General features: G+C 50.7%; 2 protein-coding genes across 2 annotated transcripts; both read right to left on the reverse strand.

The window, feature by feature from the left end:
* Nucleotides 1–2,358: 2,358 nt before the first annotated feature.
* On the reverse strand, nucleotides 2,359–8,569 carry LOC148593604 (cilium assembly protein DZIP1L-like). Its single transcript, XM_088530161.1, is given in 10 exon segments — nucleotides 2,359–2,459; nucleotides 3,142–3,241; nucleotides 4,686–4,722; nucleotides 4,724–4,800; nucleotides 5,797–5,924; nucleotides 5,980–6,033; nucleotides 7,093–7,123; nucleotides 7,407–7,547; nucleotides 7,960–8,022; nucleotides 8,264–8,569. Coding segments are annotated over 10 exon segments (1,038 nt in total).
* Nucleotides 8,570–11,782: 3,213 nt separating this feature from the next.
* On the reverse strand, nucleotides 11,783–16,840 carry A4GNT (alpha-1,4-N-acetylglucosaminyltransferase). Its single transcript, XM_088530162.1, has 4 exons — nucleotides 16,708–16,840; nucleotides 14,109–14,146; nucleotides 13,411–13,860; nucleotides 11,783–12,403 (listed from the first exon to the last, which is right to left on the reverse strand). Exons 1-4 carry the CDS (start codon nucleotides 16,838–16,840, stop codon nucleotides 11,783–11,785), a joined length of 1,242 nt encoding a protein of 413 aa, XP_088386288.1.
* Between the last annotated feature and the right edge of the window lie 1,466 nt (nucleotides 16,841–18,306).

Raw genomic sequence — 18,306 nt, forward strand, 5'->3', positions numbered from 1 at the left:
ACAGACTGGAGTAACAACTGCGGCAGGACGCATCGAGGCCCAGCCACGGGCAGTGCGGAGGGTTTTCCAGAGGACTTAAGTGGAGGTAACACAGCTGAAGAGCAGCAAACAGGAGCAGAGGCTGTGGGCAAGCAAGGCCGTCTTCAGGGCTGCGAATTTCAAGTTATGTCCCAGGCTTGAGCGCTGATTTGCACCAGGATGGAGGGGCCCGTCCCCACAAGGCTTCGGGCTCTGAAGACCATTCGCCCACTGCTTTGCCCCTACAGGCACTGAGCTGGTGGGGAGAAGACCTTTTGGTAGCTCTGGAGGGGCCAAGAGAGAGGAGGCAGGGGGGGTCTTGGTTGGACGTCCATGTGAGCACACATGTGTGTCCTCTAAAAGGGTTTTTTTCCATAAATGTGATCATTCAGAGAAAATATATATACTGTTTCAGAGCAGCTAATTAAATATAGCCTTGTCTAATAAAGCACACAGTGAAAAGCCTGAGTGAATTATCTCCCAGCAGAGCTCTCTATCGTTTCTTTCTGAGCTTCCAGAACATTTATAACTATGCGGGAGCATGGCAGATTTGCATGGACTTTGACCAAGGGAAGCAAAGACCCATATCTGAAGCTACAAATTGGACTATGAGATAAGAACTCTCCTGAAATCTATATGCAATTAAAAGCCCAATCTTCCTTCCTATAGTGACAAGGTTATTGCTTTTATATAGCTGAACAGAGATGAATGAGTCTACGGATTAATAGCACTAAGATTTATGACACTCTGCTTGCCCCAAATATTATGGGAGAATAGCTTTCTGGGTGAGATATTCCGGCTGAATAAATTTGATAGGATTTTTCTTTTCCTTTATTTTTCAGCTGTGTATTATTTGGGAGAGTTGTGTTCCATTCAGAGGGCATTAGTGCTGTGGTTTGATTATCTGCTAATTGTCCTATATATATTCACGCTATACAAAAGTATTATCAATCGATCCGATCTTACAAAGATGAATGTCATTGAGAAAATAAAAGCAAAATACACATTCCTTTGAACTGCTTTAGATTCCAATGACATTCCACTCCTGCCAAAGGCTTGGCCCACCAATCTCAGTGGAGTTGTGCTGCTTCGTCCCCCATGGGGAATGGGTCATTGGCCAGGTAAAGGCACACGTACTTAGAGCACATATCCAGACCCTCGTCTGCCGAATCATGCCACGATGCTGGAGTTGTAACTCCCGTCATTTCATGAAACTACATTTTTTAGCCCTTAAGGAAAAAATCTTTGAGCATTAAGGAATATGGAGGAGTCGGTCCAAGTGCCAAAATCTTGGAGGGTTTTGGGTCCTGTTTGACAATTCAGGGAGGCATCTGGGCTTTGAGCACGCGACATGCCCAGACCGCCTCTGCCCATGGCAGCTCTGTCTTCTTGCTGCTAATGAAGTCACGTCACCTCGTGTTGTTGCAGCATCTCATCTTCACAGAGAGGCAAACTCACCCTGGTCTCAGCTTTTGTTCAACTCCTTTCCCCTGGGAGAAGCCGAATTTGTTTTCTTAATGCCGTTACAAATAAATCTGTGCAAAGGAATTATCAGGACACCTGTCTGTCTATTTAAACTCGGCTCCACGTGAGAGCTCCCCGCCGCTTGCTCTTCTGCCTGCTCTTCCTCTGTGCACTTTCGCTCGACGCTGTTTTGTTTGGCTTTGTTTTTAATTCCCTCGGCTGTGATAATCCGCCTGCCAGGGGAGCTTCCCTGCTGTTTGCTGCTGCTCCATCACCGTGAAGGATGCCAAGAGCGCCCAGCAATGCTAACGGGGTGGCGATGGGCACCCTGGGGGGTAGCCCTGGTCTGCATGATCAAGGAAAGAGAAAAAAAATGGACAACACCCTAAGAAAGGGCTGCAAAAGGGATTTCTTTTCTGCAGGATTCCACAAAACATCATAGAAAAAAAAAGTACTAAAAGCTTTCCTTCTGGCAAGATAATTTGATGCAGAAGTCTTGCTTTTCTGCTGATGGAGATGGTAGCTTTGGAGGCTCTTCTTGCTCATCTCTTTTCCTCTCTGACTTGATGTTAGAAGACAGAGCCCATCACCTATATTAACCCAAGAGGCTTTACTGAGTCCTTATGGCTGTCCCGTGTTCCCAGTGCATTTTCTAAGGTGTAGCTGGCTGAACACAGGGAGCAACCTCCCCAGTCATTCAACTTCACAGGCTCAGAAATGTCCAATCTGAAACCAAAAACGCCTCATCTGTATGTCTATTTATATGTTCATCAGAGTTAATCACTTCCTTCTCATATAAAATTAAACTCAGGGAATTTTTTTCAGCTTTCTCTTAGCACAAGGATAACAAGGATTTTTGAAGTTAGCCAAACTCAGCTACCCAAACTTTTCTTCATCTTCCAGGTTCTTTTTGCCCATATCTGGACTCTTTGTTGAGTGCACCAAACCAATGGCCATGGCTGCTTTCCCTATTATCCCTACAGACGAAGAGGAAAACGTTCCCTCTTACAGACACGTACTACAAACATTTCAGTATAAGGCTCTGCTCTTCTTCCCGGGTACCGATACCAGGAGCCTGAAAAGCATGACTTACATTTATAAAAGAAGCCATTGGTGAAGCAGTCCTGGTCCCATTAATTTACTGAAATCAGTGTTCTTTATGATCAACACTAAAAGAAAAAAAAGTGAAATTAACCATAAAGTAACATGTGTGGCTATAGCACTGTAAACTCAATGAATAATACAAATCAGTCCTAGCTCTTATTTAAATTTGAAAGACTAAAGAGGAAAGATTCAAATTTTCAATATATGCAGCATACATAGTCATACATATGGAGCACATAGGTGGATGCAAACATACACAGGGATGTGTGCATGGGCTATGTATGTACATGTATGTTTTAAAGCATAGCTGCATCACGGCACTTGATGGTGATGGTTTTATTGTGGCGGTTTCTTTGAGGAGGAAAGAGAAACTGCTGCAGCCTGTTCCTGGTCTCGTGGCACCATCAAGTGGCTGCTGGCAGCTGCTTGTTCCCAGGGAGGTCTGTCATTGCTCCGGTTGTGTCACCTTGCAACGCAGCTCCCCAGGCTCGGGGTCACCAGCACCTGGTCCCCGCGTTGTCCCAGCTCCGGGTGCTGGTGTCAGCGGAGCCTGACAAGCCATCGGGAAGCCTCGTCGTGGACATTCCTCCCGTGCCCGAGGTGCCACCAGGTCCTCCAGCGAGGAGGTGCCCAGGTCACAGCTGTCACCCACAGACTGGACGGGGAGCAGGGGAGAGGCAGTGAAAACGGAGAGGACCACAAGCATCACTGGCACCCCAAGCCCCATACGAGCAGTTCAAAAGCAAGCAGAATTTATTGCCTTTTCCCTGTTTTTTCTTTTTTTTTGGCAGGCCAGAGGACACGTGGCAGGCAGGGCCACAAACAGGCTGTGGGCACAGAGTACCCAGGGTCCTAGTTTATCCCATGAAGCTTTAGAGCACTCCTTGCTCTATTTTTTGCATATTTTTTTACATTGGTCAAACTCATTCTCCTTTTTTTTTATTCACTGAGCTGCAAATTGTTCCATAAATACTCCCCCCTCTGCCTTTATTTTTAAACTTTACTGATGAAGACACAGAATTTCATTCTTAATGGAATGAAAAATCTCGGTTTTGTGCTAGGTCCTTTTTTTACCCTCTCCCTAAAAAAAAAAAAAAAAAAAGGCAATTTGATTCTAACACTGCCTGTGCTTTAATTACATCAACGGTCCCCCATAAATTGAGGTTACGTTTAAGTCCTGGTTTAGCAATTTAATAATTTTGCCATTGCATCGCTCCAATTATCTCTGGATTTGTTCCAGAGACCTCTTCTCAAATTTGATTCTCTAGCCTTTATTGTCATTCTCCCAATGGCACAAATACCAATTTTTCCAAAGAGGGTGAACTGGACAGATGTTATGGACTTCAAGTGGATAAAGGGGCCAAGGACCAAGTTTTTGTCCCTGAGAAACCCTAGAGAACATCCTTGTCCACTCAAAGATATAGAAAAAAGAGCCTAGTACAAGTGTGAAATGCCCCGTGTTTGCCTCCAGTGTCGCAGGGTGGGATACAAAACCTAAGGTCTGGCTTTACTTGCTTGCTCGAGGCAGCCCACAGGGTCCTGGGGTACCACATCACCCACTGGCAGGCAGATCCTGGGGGCTGAAAGGGAGCAACGGGACCCACCTCAGCTGTGGGACAGGCCCTGAGTGAGGGCTGGTGGGGCTGCTGGCTTTGGAGGTCCCCAAGGGTGTCCCTGGAGGGCTGTGCCTGGTGTGGGCTCTCTTCCGGGGTGCTGGCCGGGGGGTGCTTGGCATCCATAGCGTTCAGCTCACCTGCGACCAGGTGGGCTCTGTAGCTTTTTGCAGATATGGTTCCCAACGGCAAAATGACTCCACGGTATGGGTGAGCTTCTGAGCAGAAGGCCTGGGCTCTCTTTTGGGTCTTCTTTGGGATAGCTGATCTTATTTTTGAGCATGAACGGCCAGCCCAGGCAGGGCCAGTTATGCAAAGAGCAGTTGCAAACACTCGAGTTGCCCAAACTCCCTTGCCTGCCCCTCTCTCCATCTCGCTGCCCCATAGGGAAAGAGAAGGGCACCCTGCAGCCGTGGTGAGGTGGGGACGGGAAGGAGGCATCGGACTTCTTGCGCTGTCCAACTCTCCACACAACACTCTCCACACCGCTCGGATCAGCTCGTCCCTCAGGCTCCAGAAATCACTCAGCCTTCTGCTGCTGCTGGATCCTCACCAGTGCTGGGAGGTTCTCATAAGTGTGGGTTGAGATCCCCTTGGCAACCTAAAGCAGAGGGTGGCCTTGGTGTTGCTCTCCCGCAGCGCTGGGCCGTGCAACGTGCCCTTGCCAACACTATCCCGATCACGACAGCTTCCTGCGAGCTCCAAGCCCACTGCCTTAGTACGGATGCTCTTATCCATGCAAACAGGCCACTAAGAGGCTTTAGTTCCCTGTTTGCAAAGCCCTCCTCTGCTTCAGTAAGCGACCCCCGAGCAGTAAATCCAGCTACTCCAAGCAATTTCTAGCCTGCAGAATAAGCACGAGCATGTTCAGTTGGGAGACATTTATAGCCCGGGCAGGTTTTGTGATCATGAACATCCTGGGGTAGCAGAGGTGTGAAATGCTGAGAGGTGAGGGGGGTTGTCCACCTCTGGAGCTGTTTTAAGATCTCAGATGCTCCTGCCTCTCACCAATGCAATTACACCAGGAGTCAACAGTTCACTCCTTTCTCCTTGCGCCTTCAGGACCTGCAAATCCTGAGGGACGAGACACGCTTGCCTTGCTCGGAAGGAGCAAGGAGGGACACGCAGGTCTCCAGCAGCTCTGCGCTGTGCACGCACGCACACGGCTTTTGCAGCAGCTCGGCGAGGTGCTAGGTGGTAGTGTTGCATCGCTGGGAGCTCCCGGAGAACTTGCAAGCGATACTGCTTAACATACTTGGCGTGAAAAGGGCTTGGAGAGTAAAAGTCCCCTTGAAATCCCCATGATAGAGACTGTTCTGCCCTTGCAGACCCTGCTTTCACAAGGCATTTTCCTGGATGGCAGCCAGGCCTGGTTTATTTAGCATATGAATTGCTGCTTGCGGGAAGAGCTCCGCATTTCACTGCTGTTTGCCTGCTCTGGGTGTAACTGCTCCAGGCAGGGATGGTTTTACTGCCTGTTTACTGCTCTACCTAAAACTAGAGTAAAACTAAAAAAAAAAAAAAATCAGAGCAATCTTTATGCCCATGTGTGGCTGGGGACTGGCATTGCAGGACTGTCCCGCAAAGGCCATCTTACCCTCTTCATGCCCATGCCCTCCAGCTTCTCCTGCAGTGTCTCCTCCAGGACAGGGCAAAACTGCTGCAGGAGGTTGGGGTTTCTCCACAGAGTTTCCAGGAGCCTCTGCTTCCCACGCAGGGCGTCCTCTGTGCCTGGGTGAAACAAGGGCTCGGGAGGTGAGAGCAGAGATCCCACCAGGACCAGCCTCCTTCTGATGGCTCTTCCACAGCTGCCGCTTTGGTGCTTCCCGCGTCACTGTGCACATAGAAAGGAGCCTGTGAGGGCCGAGAGAGGAACCGAGGCCCCAGGGTGGGAGCACATCCCCACTCCGTGCCTCGTGCAAGCAGACAGGGGACACGTGTAACTCAGGGATCCACCGCTGGCTGGTCACAAGCCCTTGGAGAGCCTCCCAAGGGAGACCTTGCACCCCTTGGGTCTCGGGTGAGTGCTATACCCATTTGGTATTTCCTGTTAGCATCTCTGTTTTAAAGCCTTTTCTTCTTTCTTTTCCTTCCTTCCTTCCTTCCTTCCTTCCTTCCTTCCTTCCTTCCTTCCTTCCTTCCTTCCTTCCTTCCTTCCTTCCTTCCTTCCTTCCTTCCTTCCTTCCTTCCTTCCTTCCTTCCTTCCTTCCTTCCTTCCTTCCTTCCTTCCTTCCTTGTCTTTCTTTCTCTTTCTTTCTTTCCTTCCTTCTTTCCTTCTTTCCTTCTTTCTTTCTTTCCTTCCTTCTTTCCTTCTTTCCTTCTTTCCTCTGAAAAGCAGCTGGACAGCAGCAGCACACATCTGGGATCTGGGTTTGCTGCTGTGCTGCAGACATCAGGGAGCTGAGAAGTCCTTGCTTTCTTACTCTGGCTCTTGATTAGAGAAAACCCAGATAAATGAAGAAAGCACAGTGTCTCAACACTCTATTTTCATGCAAATAACCACTGGCATCATTTTGGAGAAGGTGGCTGGGGAAGAAAGGGGTCATTCATTTGTTGTGAGCTTCTGATTGAAATCTAACTCCTTTGGGGTATGTCTGCAAATGCAAAAGGCACCCAAGAGAGTTAGTTTTCCACCAGCAAGCCAATTCTGCGGGCTGGGCTGTTGCAGCTGATATTAGAGGGTCTGGAGGATATCTGCCCCAGTGCCATGTGAGCGGACACGCGGCCAGCTCCCTGCAGCGGCCGCGGCACGTGTTCTTCTCTCACTTGCCTGAAGCAGCAAAGATATTGTAGAAGGACAGGGAAAAAAACAGCGTGCTCTGAGTGGCTATTGACAACTATGTAGAATTTATCTAAGCCCAAACAGACTGACCTTAAAATACATAGTCATTACCTTCAGGTTTGCTTGCATAAAGCAGCTTGATCTGTAAATAAATAGAGCATCTCCCAGACTACACCACCAAAGGGTTAGCCAAGGCTCTTCCATTCCCATTACGTAAAGTCATGCAGCGGGTGCCATCCTATTACACCCCCATGCTAGCTACAGGTCAAATAAAAAACAAAAGGTGCTCCAAATGATGACACAAAGAGTCACGGTGGTGATCTAGCCCCTTGAATACCTGGTTCGCAAGGGCCAAAACTCAAGGAAAATCAGGAAAAAACATTGACTGTATTTTTCTGACCATACCACACATGTGGAACACATACCGTTTGCTCCTGCAATTTAATGACCTCAGTCTGGTCTCCAAGGTGGGCACTGAGCATGTCCATTTCCTGGTGGAAGTGATCCATAACTGCCCGCTGCTCCTTGGATAGCGTGTCACAGAACATCTCATTCTCCCTCTTCAGCTGAGAGGGGCAGAAAGGCAATGAGAAGAGTTTAACATGCCAAAACTGGGTTCAGAGCCATCTCAGCCAACTGGGAAACTCCTTAGGTTTTGTTGGCAGACTCCTCGTGGTCTCTTTTTGCCCTGGATCCCAACTCAGTGTAAGTCTAAGTAGAGCCTGACCCACAACTGCTGTCATGGGCGAGGCAGGGGGCAACCAGCCACCGGGGGTCACATCCTTCAAAGGGCAACTCTGGCCTTGCAGAAGACATACAGTCAACCTTATTTTGGCCAGCTTCTGCCTTCCCATCAGTTCAACTGGGTAATTGGATACAGGTCATCTTTCCCTGAAGAGACCTAATAACCTTGGGACTCGAAGCCAAAATGGAGAAAAATCATGAAGGAGGTATCCAAGGTGCCCACGTGGCACCTACCTGGGCTTCCTGTACCAGGTGCCCCCTCCACACGTCCTTCATCTTCTGCTTCCACTGTTCCCTCTGCCAAGCTAGCCACAAAGCTGTTTCCCTCCTCAGTCTGAAGTGAGCAGGCTTCTCGCTAGTGAGGGCATCCAAACACATTCCTGCGTGGAGAACCGAGCTTTCCTCTGGGTCCTAGAGAAACTCCAGGCACCCTAACAGCAGTGTGAGGGAGCCTCAGAGCTGGCTTTTCACATCCTCCTCAGTTTTGAGAGGACCTGCCACCAGAAGCGGCTCCACGTCCCTCGCTGCCCCCACACACCACATGGCAGCCCAGGAGCCCGGCCTGCAAGAGGAACTGCTGCTGGGCGGCCACCATCTTGCTGCACCTCCAGCTTCGCTGCCTCAGCGCCTGGCGCTGCCGGGCCCGTGCAGTCGCCTCACACCCAGCACCCATTAGCCGGTGGCGGGCGGCATGGAGGTGAGCGGCCTGCGGGGCCAGCACAGTGCCCAGGCTCTCCCGGCAGAGCAGCAGGTACTCAGCGCTCAGCTGGGCCATCTTGGGCACCTCGAGCAGCGCGAGGTGCGCGGACTGCCCGCACGAAGGGCAGTGCCCCGAGCCCGCCATGAAGGAGGCGGCAGGGCCTGGCTGACCGGCATCATCAGCATCCCAGGAGGAGGCCTCAGTGGGGAAACATCTGCAGAAAAGGGCTGGGAGACAAGAAGGAGGCACTGGGGCAAGGCCACCCCCGGCCTGCACGGCCCTCCAGCATCCCAGAGCTGGTTGAAGCACCCCTGAGACGAGAAAAAAACAAAGAGTCTCCTGTTTTTTGTAACCCCCCCTTCACTCCAACTCCCAAAAGTTGTTGGAGTTTTGGGGTATGTTGCATGTTCTGGGGTAAAGAATTATCCTATATTCAAACCACACACGCTAAACACTGCATATGCCCTTAATACCACTGCAGTCTGTTACCTTGCTTGGATTTAAATCTAGATGATTTCCTCATCATTTGCTCGTTTTCCAAGCTATATCCTAAACCATATGACCATGTTAATCTATTGCATTTTATATCCCCAAGGGTCTCTAGATTGCTCTCCAGCTGCATAATGGGTGAATTCTACCAGGGAACGGGCAAACTATGGGGATTGTGAAATATAGTTCAAGCAAGAGCCAGTGCTGGGGCTTTTGGAGTTAGTTCAGGTCTGTGCCTGCAGATCACACTCTAGTTTTCCAACTGCTGCACAGACCCAGTACCTTCAAGCAGCTTTTTATAAAATATTTAACCTGGAAGATGTCCCCCATACTGCAGGGCGAGGCTTCATGGAGGCAGCAATGCATGAGGGCGATGCTGAGCTAAACCCTGGACTTGCTTTAGAGCATCCTTCACCTTTTCTGCTGCATACCAAAAATATATGTACATATGCGTGCATGCATATAGAGGCCCAAATATAAAGAGGTTGAAAGCAGCATAGATCTGCTGGGGAAGGGTACGTGGTCTTGCTGTTTCAGGCCAGATCCCCTTGCAGCCAGGCACCCTGGAAAGCGGTGCAAGCTGCTGTGCCGTGTTCTGTTTGCCCTTGCGCCGCAGAAAGGGAATTTCTGGGAAAGCCTGTACCCTGAGTTATCAGCACCAGTGGTGTTGGGCAGACATACTGCTGGCCTCCCAGACTGTAAACACCAGGTTGCTCTTTTGCAGGAAAATCCAGAGGAGCGTTGTGCATGGAAACACCTACGTATTGCAGGAAAATCCAGAGGAGCGTTGTGCATGGAAACACCTACGTATGTTCCTGATGGATAGGGATGGGATTCGTGCAGAGCATCAATCCAGCATGCCAGGGCTGAAGTGGCAATGGGAGCCAGCCCCATCTCCCTCCTTCCAGGGCACAAATCAACCTCCCCTTAGGAGCTCCTGTGCACCCTGGGTACAGGGGCCATTGCACAACCTTGTTAATATTAACGCCAGCTTCACACTCAGAGGCAGGAGCAGTCAACCTGGCAGCCATGGTTAACCCGGCTGTGTCGCTGAGCAGCGCGATGGAGGTTGTCCCCTCACCCCGTCTGCTTCCCTCGACGTCTCCAAGTGCCTCCATGCATGATGCCTCGTATAACGCTAAGACATGCAAAAAAGTCGAAGTGCTGGCAGAGCTGGCGTGCAGCAACCACGGTGAGTGTTCATATTCCAGACTGGCAAATGGATCAGGGGATGGGGAAAAGTGTGTGTCTTCCTAATGGGAAGAGGTGGAGGGGCTGCAGGGGTGATGCTGGCTTCACAACATCCCTGTTGTGGCCTTTGTGTGGTCCTCCTCCTCGGAGCCTGCAGCCTCCGGTAGGGAAATCTCTTCCCCTTCACTCTCCCTCCACCCATCCCCACCTCCACCCTATGCCTTTTGGAACTATCTAGGGATTTCTTTCCCCTCTCCAAAGCATTAAGGTGCCCCAGTTCACCCCAGTGAACCTCTGAGCGTTCAAGTCCAAATGTTTCTCCCAGTGCTGTCCCTCTCTCGCTGCCTAGGTTTTCCCAGCAGAAAAAGCAAAGAACTTAATCCCAGAAGGAGCAATTGAAGGGGCTCTGCCACAATAAGACTGAGGACTGTGGTTTGACGCGACTTGGAGGGGCTGTTCAGAGTTGTGCAAGGAACAGGGGGGGCTCTTGATGCCCTTCCCACCATATCCCCCTTCCCCAGGAAGCTCAAAGCTGCTTGGGAAGCCGGAGGCAGCCAAAAGCTCCTTCCCTGCGGACACTTCCTCCTCAACCTGGGTGTGGGATAGATGCGCTCCGAGATGCTGGAGACTGCAGGACTGGGACTCCAGCAAACTCCCTAGCATTGACACCACCTGGGTGTGGGAGAGGAAAATGAAAGAAAGTGGGAAGGAGGGGAAAGTAGGAGATGCAAGCAGGGAGTGGTACGTCCTGGGGCCGAAAGGGAGATAAGAAGGCAGTGGAGGTGGCACAGACTCTTCAGGCTGCCACACCTATTGTCAAAGGTGACAGAAACCCACGTACTGCGGAGGGATAGTCCTTGGAGAGTCAGTCCCACAGTCACCTTGGTGCTTCAGCACCTCCGCTCTGACAGGGGTAAGGAGGGAGACACGACTCTTCATCCCTGAACTGAGGAGGCCAGGAGACACCAGGAGGCAGACGGGGCTGAGGGTGGAGAAAAGCAGCCCCTTCCTGCAAGGCGCTGGAGCCAAAGGATAGGAGGAAAAGCAATTTTTTAAATAACAATCTTTCCCCCTCCCTGCCCCCCAGAGGAATGCAGGGGGAAAGAATCTCAGAGACTTGGTGATATCTATTATTTTTACTTGCATTTCTAAGGTCCCTCTCAAAAACGTAGGGTGTAAAGTTTGTGTCACAAAAAAACAGCCTATCTTAATGAAAAGACAGTAGTAGTTTGGGCTATGTATGTCATCCATACACTGCTAGAGGCTTGCATTACGCTTCCATCAGAGTCCTCAGTTAAGTTCCGTGTTGTGTCTGAAATGCAGAGCTGTCACTAGTGCAAAGGGGTGTGGAGACACTTCTGAGCTTCCTACCAGGAGGCCATGGGTCTCCTTGGAACTTTTCCCTCTAAAAATCAACTCTCCTGGAAGACCCTTTGACTCGGTAAGTCTTGCAAATACCTACAAGGGAAGAGAACCGAACTTCGGAACCCCCTCGGGCAACAGAGTCCTTAGCATCATGTCAGATGGATGCCCACCACCATCCGCACATGCTCCTCAGCATCCTAAGGCAGCAAGGAGAGTGGCCGTGAGAGGTCTCTACCACCCAACAGGCTGCTGAGAGCAACGGTCCCAAGGCGGTTTAGCCACAGGGAGGGCTGCAAGGATCACCATGCTCTCCTACGTCCCATCCAGCACCGTCTCTTTGCTGCTCCAAGTCTCTCTTGTGGCCCCTTGGATCAAATCCCTGTACGTCGTGGGGCAGTAGGTCTTGTACAGCTTTTCTGCCAGCGTGTTGCTCCCTGCCACCACCACTTTCTGGTTACGGTTCATGAAGTTCCACAAGTGCAACGCGTAGGAGTGGTTGAAATTAGGGTCTTTGTTCCACACCTCATAGTACTTTTTCCAGGCTGGGTATGGGATAGGGTAGAAACGTTGAGGGTTCAAGAAAGAGATGTTGTGGCATCTGTGGTCCTCAAGGCCGACAAAATCCGTGAGATTACAAATGGCTTTTAGCATCCTTGTCATTAGAAAAGGTCCCTGGTTGCCCCAGATTCTCCCATTGTACTTCAGAACAAAATTATTCATGCAGTCCCAAACAAATTTGTGATAGGAAGGAAAGCCAAAAATCCCATTGCTGGAGAACTGGGACTTCTGTGCCGCCAGGAAACTTGCCTCGGGAATAGGCCGGATGGAGATGACGTCCGTGTCCATGTAGATCCCCCCGTATTTCCAAATGAGCGCCAGTCTGCTGGCATCCGAGCTGATATGAACCCAGTTCTTCTCCTGCTCTGGGTTTACCTGCAAGAGTGGGAGACACAAAACAGTGATGCTGCTGCTGAAAGAGCTCTCGCCTCCTCTGTCCCCTTAACTGCGCTGTGAAACTCAACCCAGCACCTATAAATGTCAGCAACAGTCTTTTCTTTTTACAGCTATTAAATTTTATTGGAATAACATAATGGGGGGAGGCTCAGAACAATGATTTTATAAATATAAATGAATGCAAGAACGTTTTATGGGCTTTTTCTTTTTTGTTGAGGAAACTCAAAATGTTAAATCAATAATGCTATGAATCACAGGCTGCTATTTCAGCAGGACACAACCCATTTAACACGCTCGCTGCCTCGTCGCTCACGGCTCTTTGGAACAGACTGAAGGGCTTTCACTGCCTTTGCTACTATTCCATGTATTTTCTTTCCTGGGGAGTCGCAAGGGCTTGAAGAAATCCTTCACTGCTTGCCCTGCATGGAGATGGAGCAGAACGACCTTCCCAAGCTGGACTTACAAGGGAGTTGCAGAGAAGCTTGTTTTTTGGGTGGACCGGGAAAGATCCCACCCAGGGTTTTGCCCGTGGTCTTTATGAAACCTGAAATCTCTCTGCCATCTAATCTGGCATGGGCTTTATCAGTGCATGACAGCATTAATAAGCACTCCGATGACTCGGACAGCACATTTCATTAAACAAGCATCTGTTGAACGAGGTGATTAACCGATGTTTAATCGAAATACGTATGCAGTCTATTTTTGCCAGGGTTGTGTTTGTCAAAGCTCTGATTGCACAGATAGCGAAGAAAATACTGATAGTATGTTCAGTACAAAAAGAGAGGAATGTATTGCAACATATGGCCCGAATGGCCCTGTTCTGAACAAAGTAAAGTGAAAAGACTGAAATTTCATATGGTTGGGCAAACCCTCAATGCCCGTTCCCCTCTGTTTTAAGCCCACTTCAGAGTGGTTTTCCCTGCATGCCCATTCCCCTCTGTTTTAAGCCCACTTCAGAGTGGTTTTCCCTGCAGTGTAGCTCTCACCTCCTTGTACCATTGGAGCAGAGGGGTGTTCTCGAAGAGGATCTCCATCTGCAGGGGGAAAATGAAGACGTTGCTCATAGAGGATAAGAGCGAGAAGGCGGCGTAGCTGGAATTGGAGTCCAACGCCGTCTCGTTGTTAAGCCCTTTCATGAAGAGGATAACGGGCCTGTCGGGGTAAATCCTGGCAGCAGACTCCACGGAGCAGGAAACCAGCGGAGGCGGCTCCAGGCGCTCTGTGGTCTCCAAAAAGAAGATGCTTTTGCCAAGGCTCAGAACCTGCTCAGGTGTCAGGAAGTGCTTGGACAGGGGGATAAAAGAAAAGATGCAGCCAGACAGCAGGGATATCTCATACAAGATGCCAGAGACAACGATGAAGCAGAGGCAGATCTGGATTTTCTTCATCATTCTTGATTTCCTCTTGCCCTTGGAGTCGTGCCTCAGACATGTGTACTATGGAGAGACAGCAAAGAGCAAAGAGTCACCGTCAGTGTCGCTGCTTGTCAGGGCTAGGGAAGGACAGAACAGGGTTTTGGACAGTGTAGGGTGGTGGTGGAGCTGTCCTCACGTGGAGCCAGTGCTAAGGCTCACACCTTCCTCCCCAGGATAAGGCTGGGTCAAGGCACAGCCAGGCTCTGTCCCATGCTGGATGCATCCCCCTCTTATCCCCACCTCCTTACCCACCCAAGGGGAATAACGACGGCCCTTGATGTGCCTTGAAGGAGGGACACGTGCACAGCTCATGGCACAGCCACACAGCCATTGGGTTTACAGAAAGCCAAGGGTCAAGGGCTAGAGTGGGGAGGACAGGGCAAGGCTGCCTGTCCACCTTCACGTGAGGTCCACCTTACCCTGTCCTGGAGCGGGCACGCGGCTCCCAAGTACCATGCCATTGCATCCTCGGGTGCCTGTGGAGGAGCAGGAGGTGTCCCAGCCGTTTCCCTGCCAAGTCCCCACGCGCCGGTGCAATCAGGTGGCTCGGGAGCTGGGAACACCGATGAGGAGGAGGCAGCAAACGCTGTTTGGGATGTCTCAGCCAAAGGCGGCGTCAGCCGGTGGACGCCCACGTCTGTTTTTCTCAATCCTCCTCCGGTCTGCTCACACGTCTGTCCTAACCACAAAGACAGAGAGATTACTCGGTCCTGTCGTGACGGGGGCTGCAGAAGGGCCAGAGGGAGGCAGTTATGATGACCGAGAGGGGTTGGTTTGTTTTTGCACAAGTGAAGGATGTAGGCAGCACCTGGATTATATTTGTGACCAATGTACATTTCTAGCTCTTTTTTTTTTTTTTTTTTTTTTTTTTTGCCATTGTGGTGGCAATTAGGTGGTCACAGAGGCTCCTTTTGAGCCCATCTACTCGGTGAAGATACCCAAACTCTTTTCCTTCTGAAAGCAAGGAAGACAGCCAGGAGACCAACCCAGAGAGGAAAGCTGGTCCTGCTGCAGGCACATAGTCCCAGATAGAGTTTGAGACCAATGGGACTCACCTGGAGGGGTGAAGCAAGGGCGAGTTTTAGACTGTTCCCATCAGTACAGCTCTCTGGGCTGCACAGAAAATTTGGCCGTTTTCCATTGTTCCAGCACACAGAATTTCTCATTTACTCTCCAGGCTCCTGTGATAGCATGGGAGGAAATGTCAGGGTGAAATTGTGCATTTGCATCTCATGGTCTCATGTTTATTCTCACTTTTCCAATGCTGCAGAGCAGCCTCTGCCCCTGCTATAGAAGGCAACACCAGGGTCTCCCTTTGAATATCGGATTTGTGTGGGAGACAGGGAGCAGAGAGCAAATACAAGGAGTTTGGCCATGACTTATTCTGAAGCCTGCGGATAAAACAGACCACGCTGCAGAGCAGAGCAGCCCCAGCCTTGCAGGTTCTTCAACAATCTCAACTTGGCCAGACCCTCATGTTTATTTTTCCCAGATCCCAGCTCTGAACTCAGTTGGGTCTCTAATTGCTCCCTTATTGTTCCAGGGAATTTCAGGGACTGGAGAAACCTCCTGGAATTCCCTGCAGTTTTGTAACCTTGATGCCACTCTCTTGGCTGTACGGGCTCGGAGCAGAAAACCAAGGGTTTTCTTTGATTAGAAATGCAAACATCAGAATGTTCCCATTACTGGATTAATATCCCTTCTTTGATGGCCTAAAGATCCGATGTCTCAGTTCTTTACGAGAAGCCCAGAAGGCTGTGGTGGCAATAGCCGTTCAGATTTAAAATAGTCCAGGAGGCATTTTATTTGCAAATTGTGGAAAGAGAATAAGTAGATATCAGCTCTATGTACGACATTGTGAAGAAAAATGTGAATCTTCATCGACTTATTCTGGGAAATTGTTTTGCTTGGTTGGTTTTCCAAAACCACTATGTGGTGAGTTATGAATTCTCATCACATTTGACCCGGAGGCTGCTGTTATCAAAATGTTCACTTCCCTGCTCAAGTTAAAAGGACTGCAGAACTGCATGTTAAAAATAAATCCCAGGCACTGAATAGATTACCCTGCCGAATGGGTTGCTTTTTTGGATGCTGCAGACAGTGTGCTGCCTTGATGGCCCTCCATGTAAAGATATTTCCTTTCTCTGGGCAATTTCAGTATTTCAGGCGGAGGACAAGAAGCCGGGGGAGACTACAAGCAGGATTGCTACGGACACTGGTGCAATGCAACGCTGCTAGCACGGCGTGATAAGTCCCGTGAACCGTGTGCGGGGCATGCGGTGAGGCAGGTCGAGTGGGATTTTCCAGTGGGATAGTTCCCCATGGAGGAACCTTCCCCAAACCCTGCATGACCAGATCCTCGTTTGCACCATTCCTGGACACTTCTTATTATGCAAAAGAGACATTCCCCTGCTCTTGCCTATTCCTGGGGTTTGCCGTTGCGTTTGCATTCATTGGACTTGGGGACTGTCCTGATTTCTCCTGGCAGAGCGTGTGCCCAAGGCAGCCACCGCTCATAACGCACATGGCATCCGTGGGGCTCACAGCCTCTCTGTCAGGTCTTTTTTACAGAAACCAACCCGAAGAAATTGCAGCTACAATCAAGCCAGTGCATGTGCATGCACTTTAAAGCTAGCTTCATCCAAGATTTAACACTAGGCATACCTGGAAATCTTTCTGAAATGGGAAACCTGTGGAAAAAAACATGTTCTTGGCACAGGGCAATTAATGCATCTCTTTAAGCCCACAACAAAGAACACAAGCCAAGGGGCTTCCTATCACACTGGTTTTCATTTGCTTTCCTATTCTGCAACCTGACATGCTTATAGAGAAATCAAAACTCACCTCTTGGCGCCAGGCAAAGCGTGCAGTCTGGAAGCAAAACCAAGCTGAACCGCACCAGAAAATATCCACAGGCGGCAGAGAGCCCTTTGCTAGTGCCCGCGACGCTGCGCTGCCTCTGCAGTGCCTTCCCTCCTGCCAGGGCTTGGAGCAGGCTCATGGCTTGCCCTGCACCAGCTCCCGTGTTTGCATTCGCAGTGCGCTGCGATAACGCCGAGGACGCAGCTCGCGCTGCCGCTGCGGGCGCGCAGGAACGCGGGGGCACGCGCGCCGCAGGGCAGCACGGCCCTTCCTGCGGGCCAGCACGAGCCCTGCAAGCCTGGTGAGATCCTGGTGGGACCGGGCCGGGACAGGGCACACTCTTTGCACCTTCTGCACGTGCTGTTGTTACTGACTGGGCTGCAGGTGCTTTGGAGCGTGTGTAGCCTTTTGGCTTTGCGTCAAGACCTGAGCTTGTGGATGATGCTTGCACCACGTCATCAATCTCTGTGCCCTCCAAAGCGAGGCTTTGCTGGAGCATTGTGCAATGTTAGCAATGCTACCAAGGAAGGCTTTGCAACTGGACCTTACACACAAATACCTCCCAAATAACACCACATGCCAGTCATGGACTAAGGAGCTCAGATACCTGCCCAGCTCCTGGTTACAGACCATCCAGGCAGGGAAGGTTGGTGACAGAGTCCTCTCCGTGCAGAGGAGGATGCTCTGGTGTGGATCTGGTTGGCTTGACTTCATCTCTGCCAGCACCCTGAGAGCTTGTTTAGTCTAAGCAGTGCTTTATCATTAGTCTAAAAGCACTAGGTGCCTGCATGGCTGGGCTTGACGCTGACAAATGCATGCTGGAAACACGGTGGGTCAGCCAAGATGTGGTCACTTTTACTCCTATTGAAGGGGCTGTGGAGCTGGACGTGTTTAGCCCATTGCTGTTAGATGCAGTGTTCAGCCAAGTGACGCCTGTGCGGCCCCCTCGCCACCTAGAACATGCATCCCCATGTGCCCACGGCCTTCGCATTGCGCCCACACTCATCCTCTCTGCGGCGGCGAGGAAGGCTGCGAGATGCCTCCTCCCTCGGATCCCGGCCGCTCCGGGCTGGCACAGGGTGCGCCTGTTTGCTGCAGGGCAGCTCGTGGGCACCCCACCTCGCCCAGCCTCGGGGAGCCAAGGGCCATGGTCCTGCCCCCGGCTTTGTTTGCGCTCCCGGGAACGTGTTTCCTGCTGCAGAAAGCTGGCGGAAGATGTGGAGCTGCTTAATGTGGCCGCAGCGAGGCAAAGCAAACAGGCTCCGCCGAAAGCTATCGAGATATTCTGGGCCTAATCAGCAGATAATGCCCCAGGCAAAATGCAAGGAGGGCTCAAATTACAAATAAATTCCTCCGGCAATGACGTCCCTGGCAGTCACACCTGGGCTTTGCTGGGGAAGAAACCAGGAAGACTGAGGTGGGCATGTTTGCTTCTCCAAGCCCTTGGCCAGGCCCATCTTTTCCAGCTGAGCCCGTGAGGAGCGGGAAGGACCTGCATGCAGCAGGTCTAGTTCCTCCAGGGACGAAGGCTCTTGCTCCTCATTCCCAGCACACGTCCACGGCGTCTGCCGAGCTCCAAGGATTTGCATTTATGCATGAATACGG

Source organism: Tinamus guttatus, unplaced genomic scaffold, assembly GCF_059628265.1.
Source record: "Tinamus guttatus ecotype Peru unplaced genomic scaffold, ASM5962826v1 Tinamus_guttatus_pri_ptg000364l, whole genome shotgun sequence".
NCBI lineage: Eukaryota > Metazoa > Chordata > Aves > Tinamiformes > Tinamidae > Tinamus > Tinamus guttatus.

Coding starts and splice junctions, on each gene's coding strand:
- A4GNT (XM_088530162.1), bottom strand. CDS start 16,840: ATGAGCCTGCTCCAAGCCCTGGCAGGAGGGAAGGCACTGCAGAGGCAG. Junction 13,861..14,108: donor TTCAAGGCACATCAAGGGCC/GTCGTTATTCCC, acceptor GTCTCTCCATAG/TACACATGTCTGAGGCACGA. Junction 12,404..13,410: donor TGCTCCAATGGTACAAGGAG/GTGAGAGCTACA, acceptor CCACTCTTGCAG/GTAAACCCAGAGCAGGAGAA.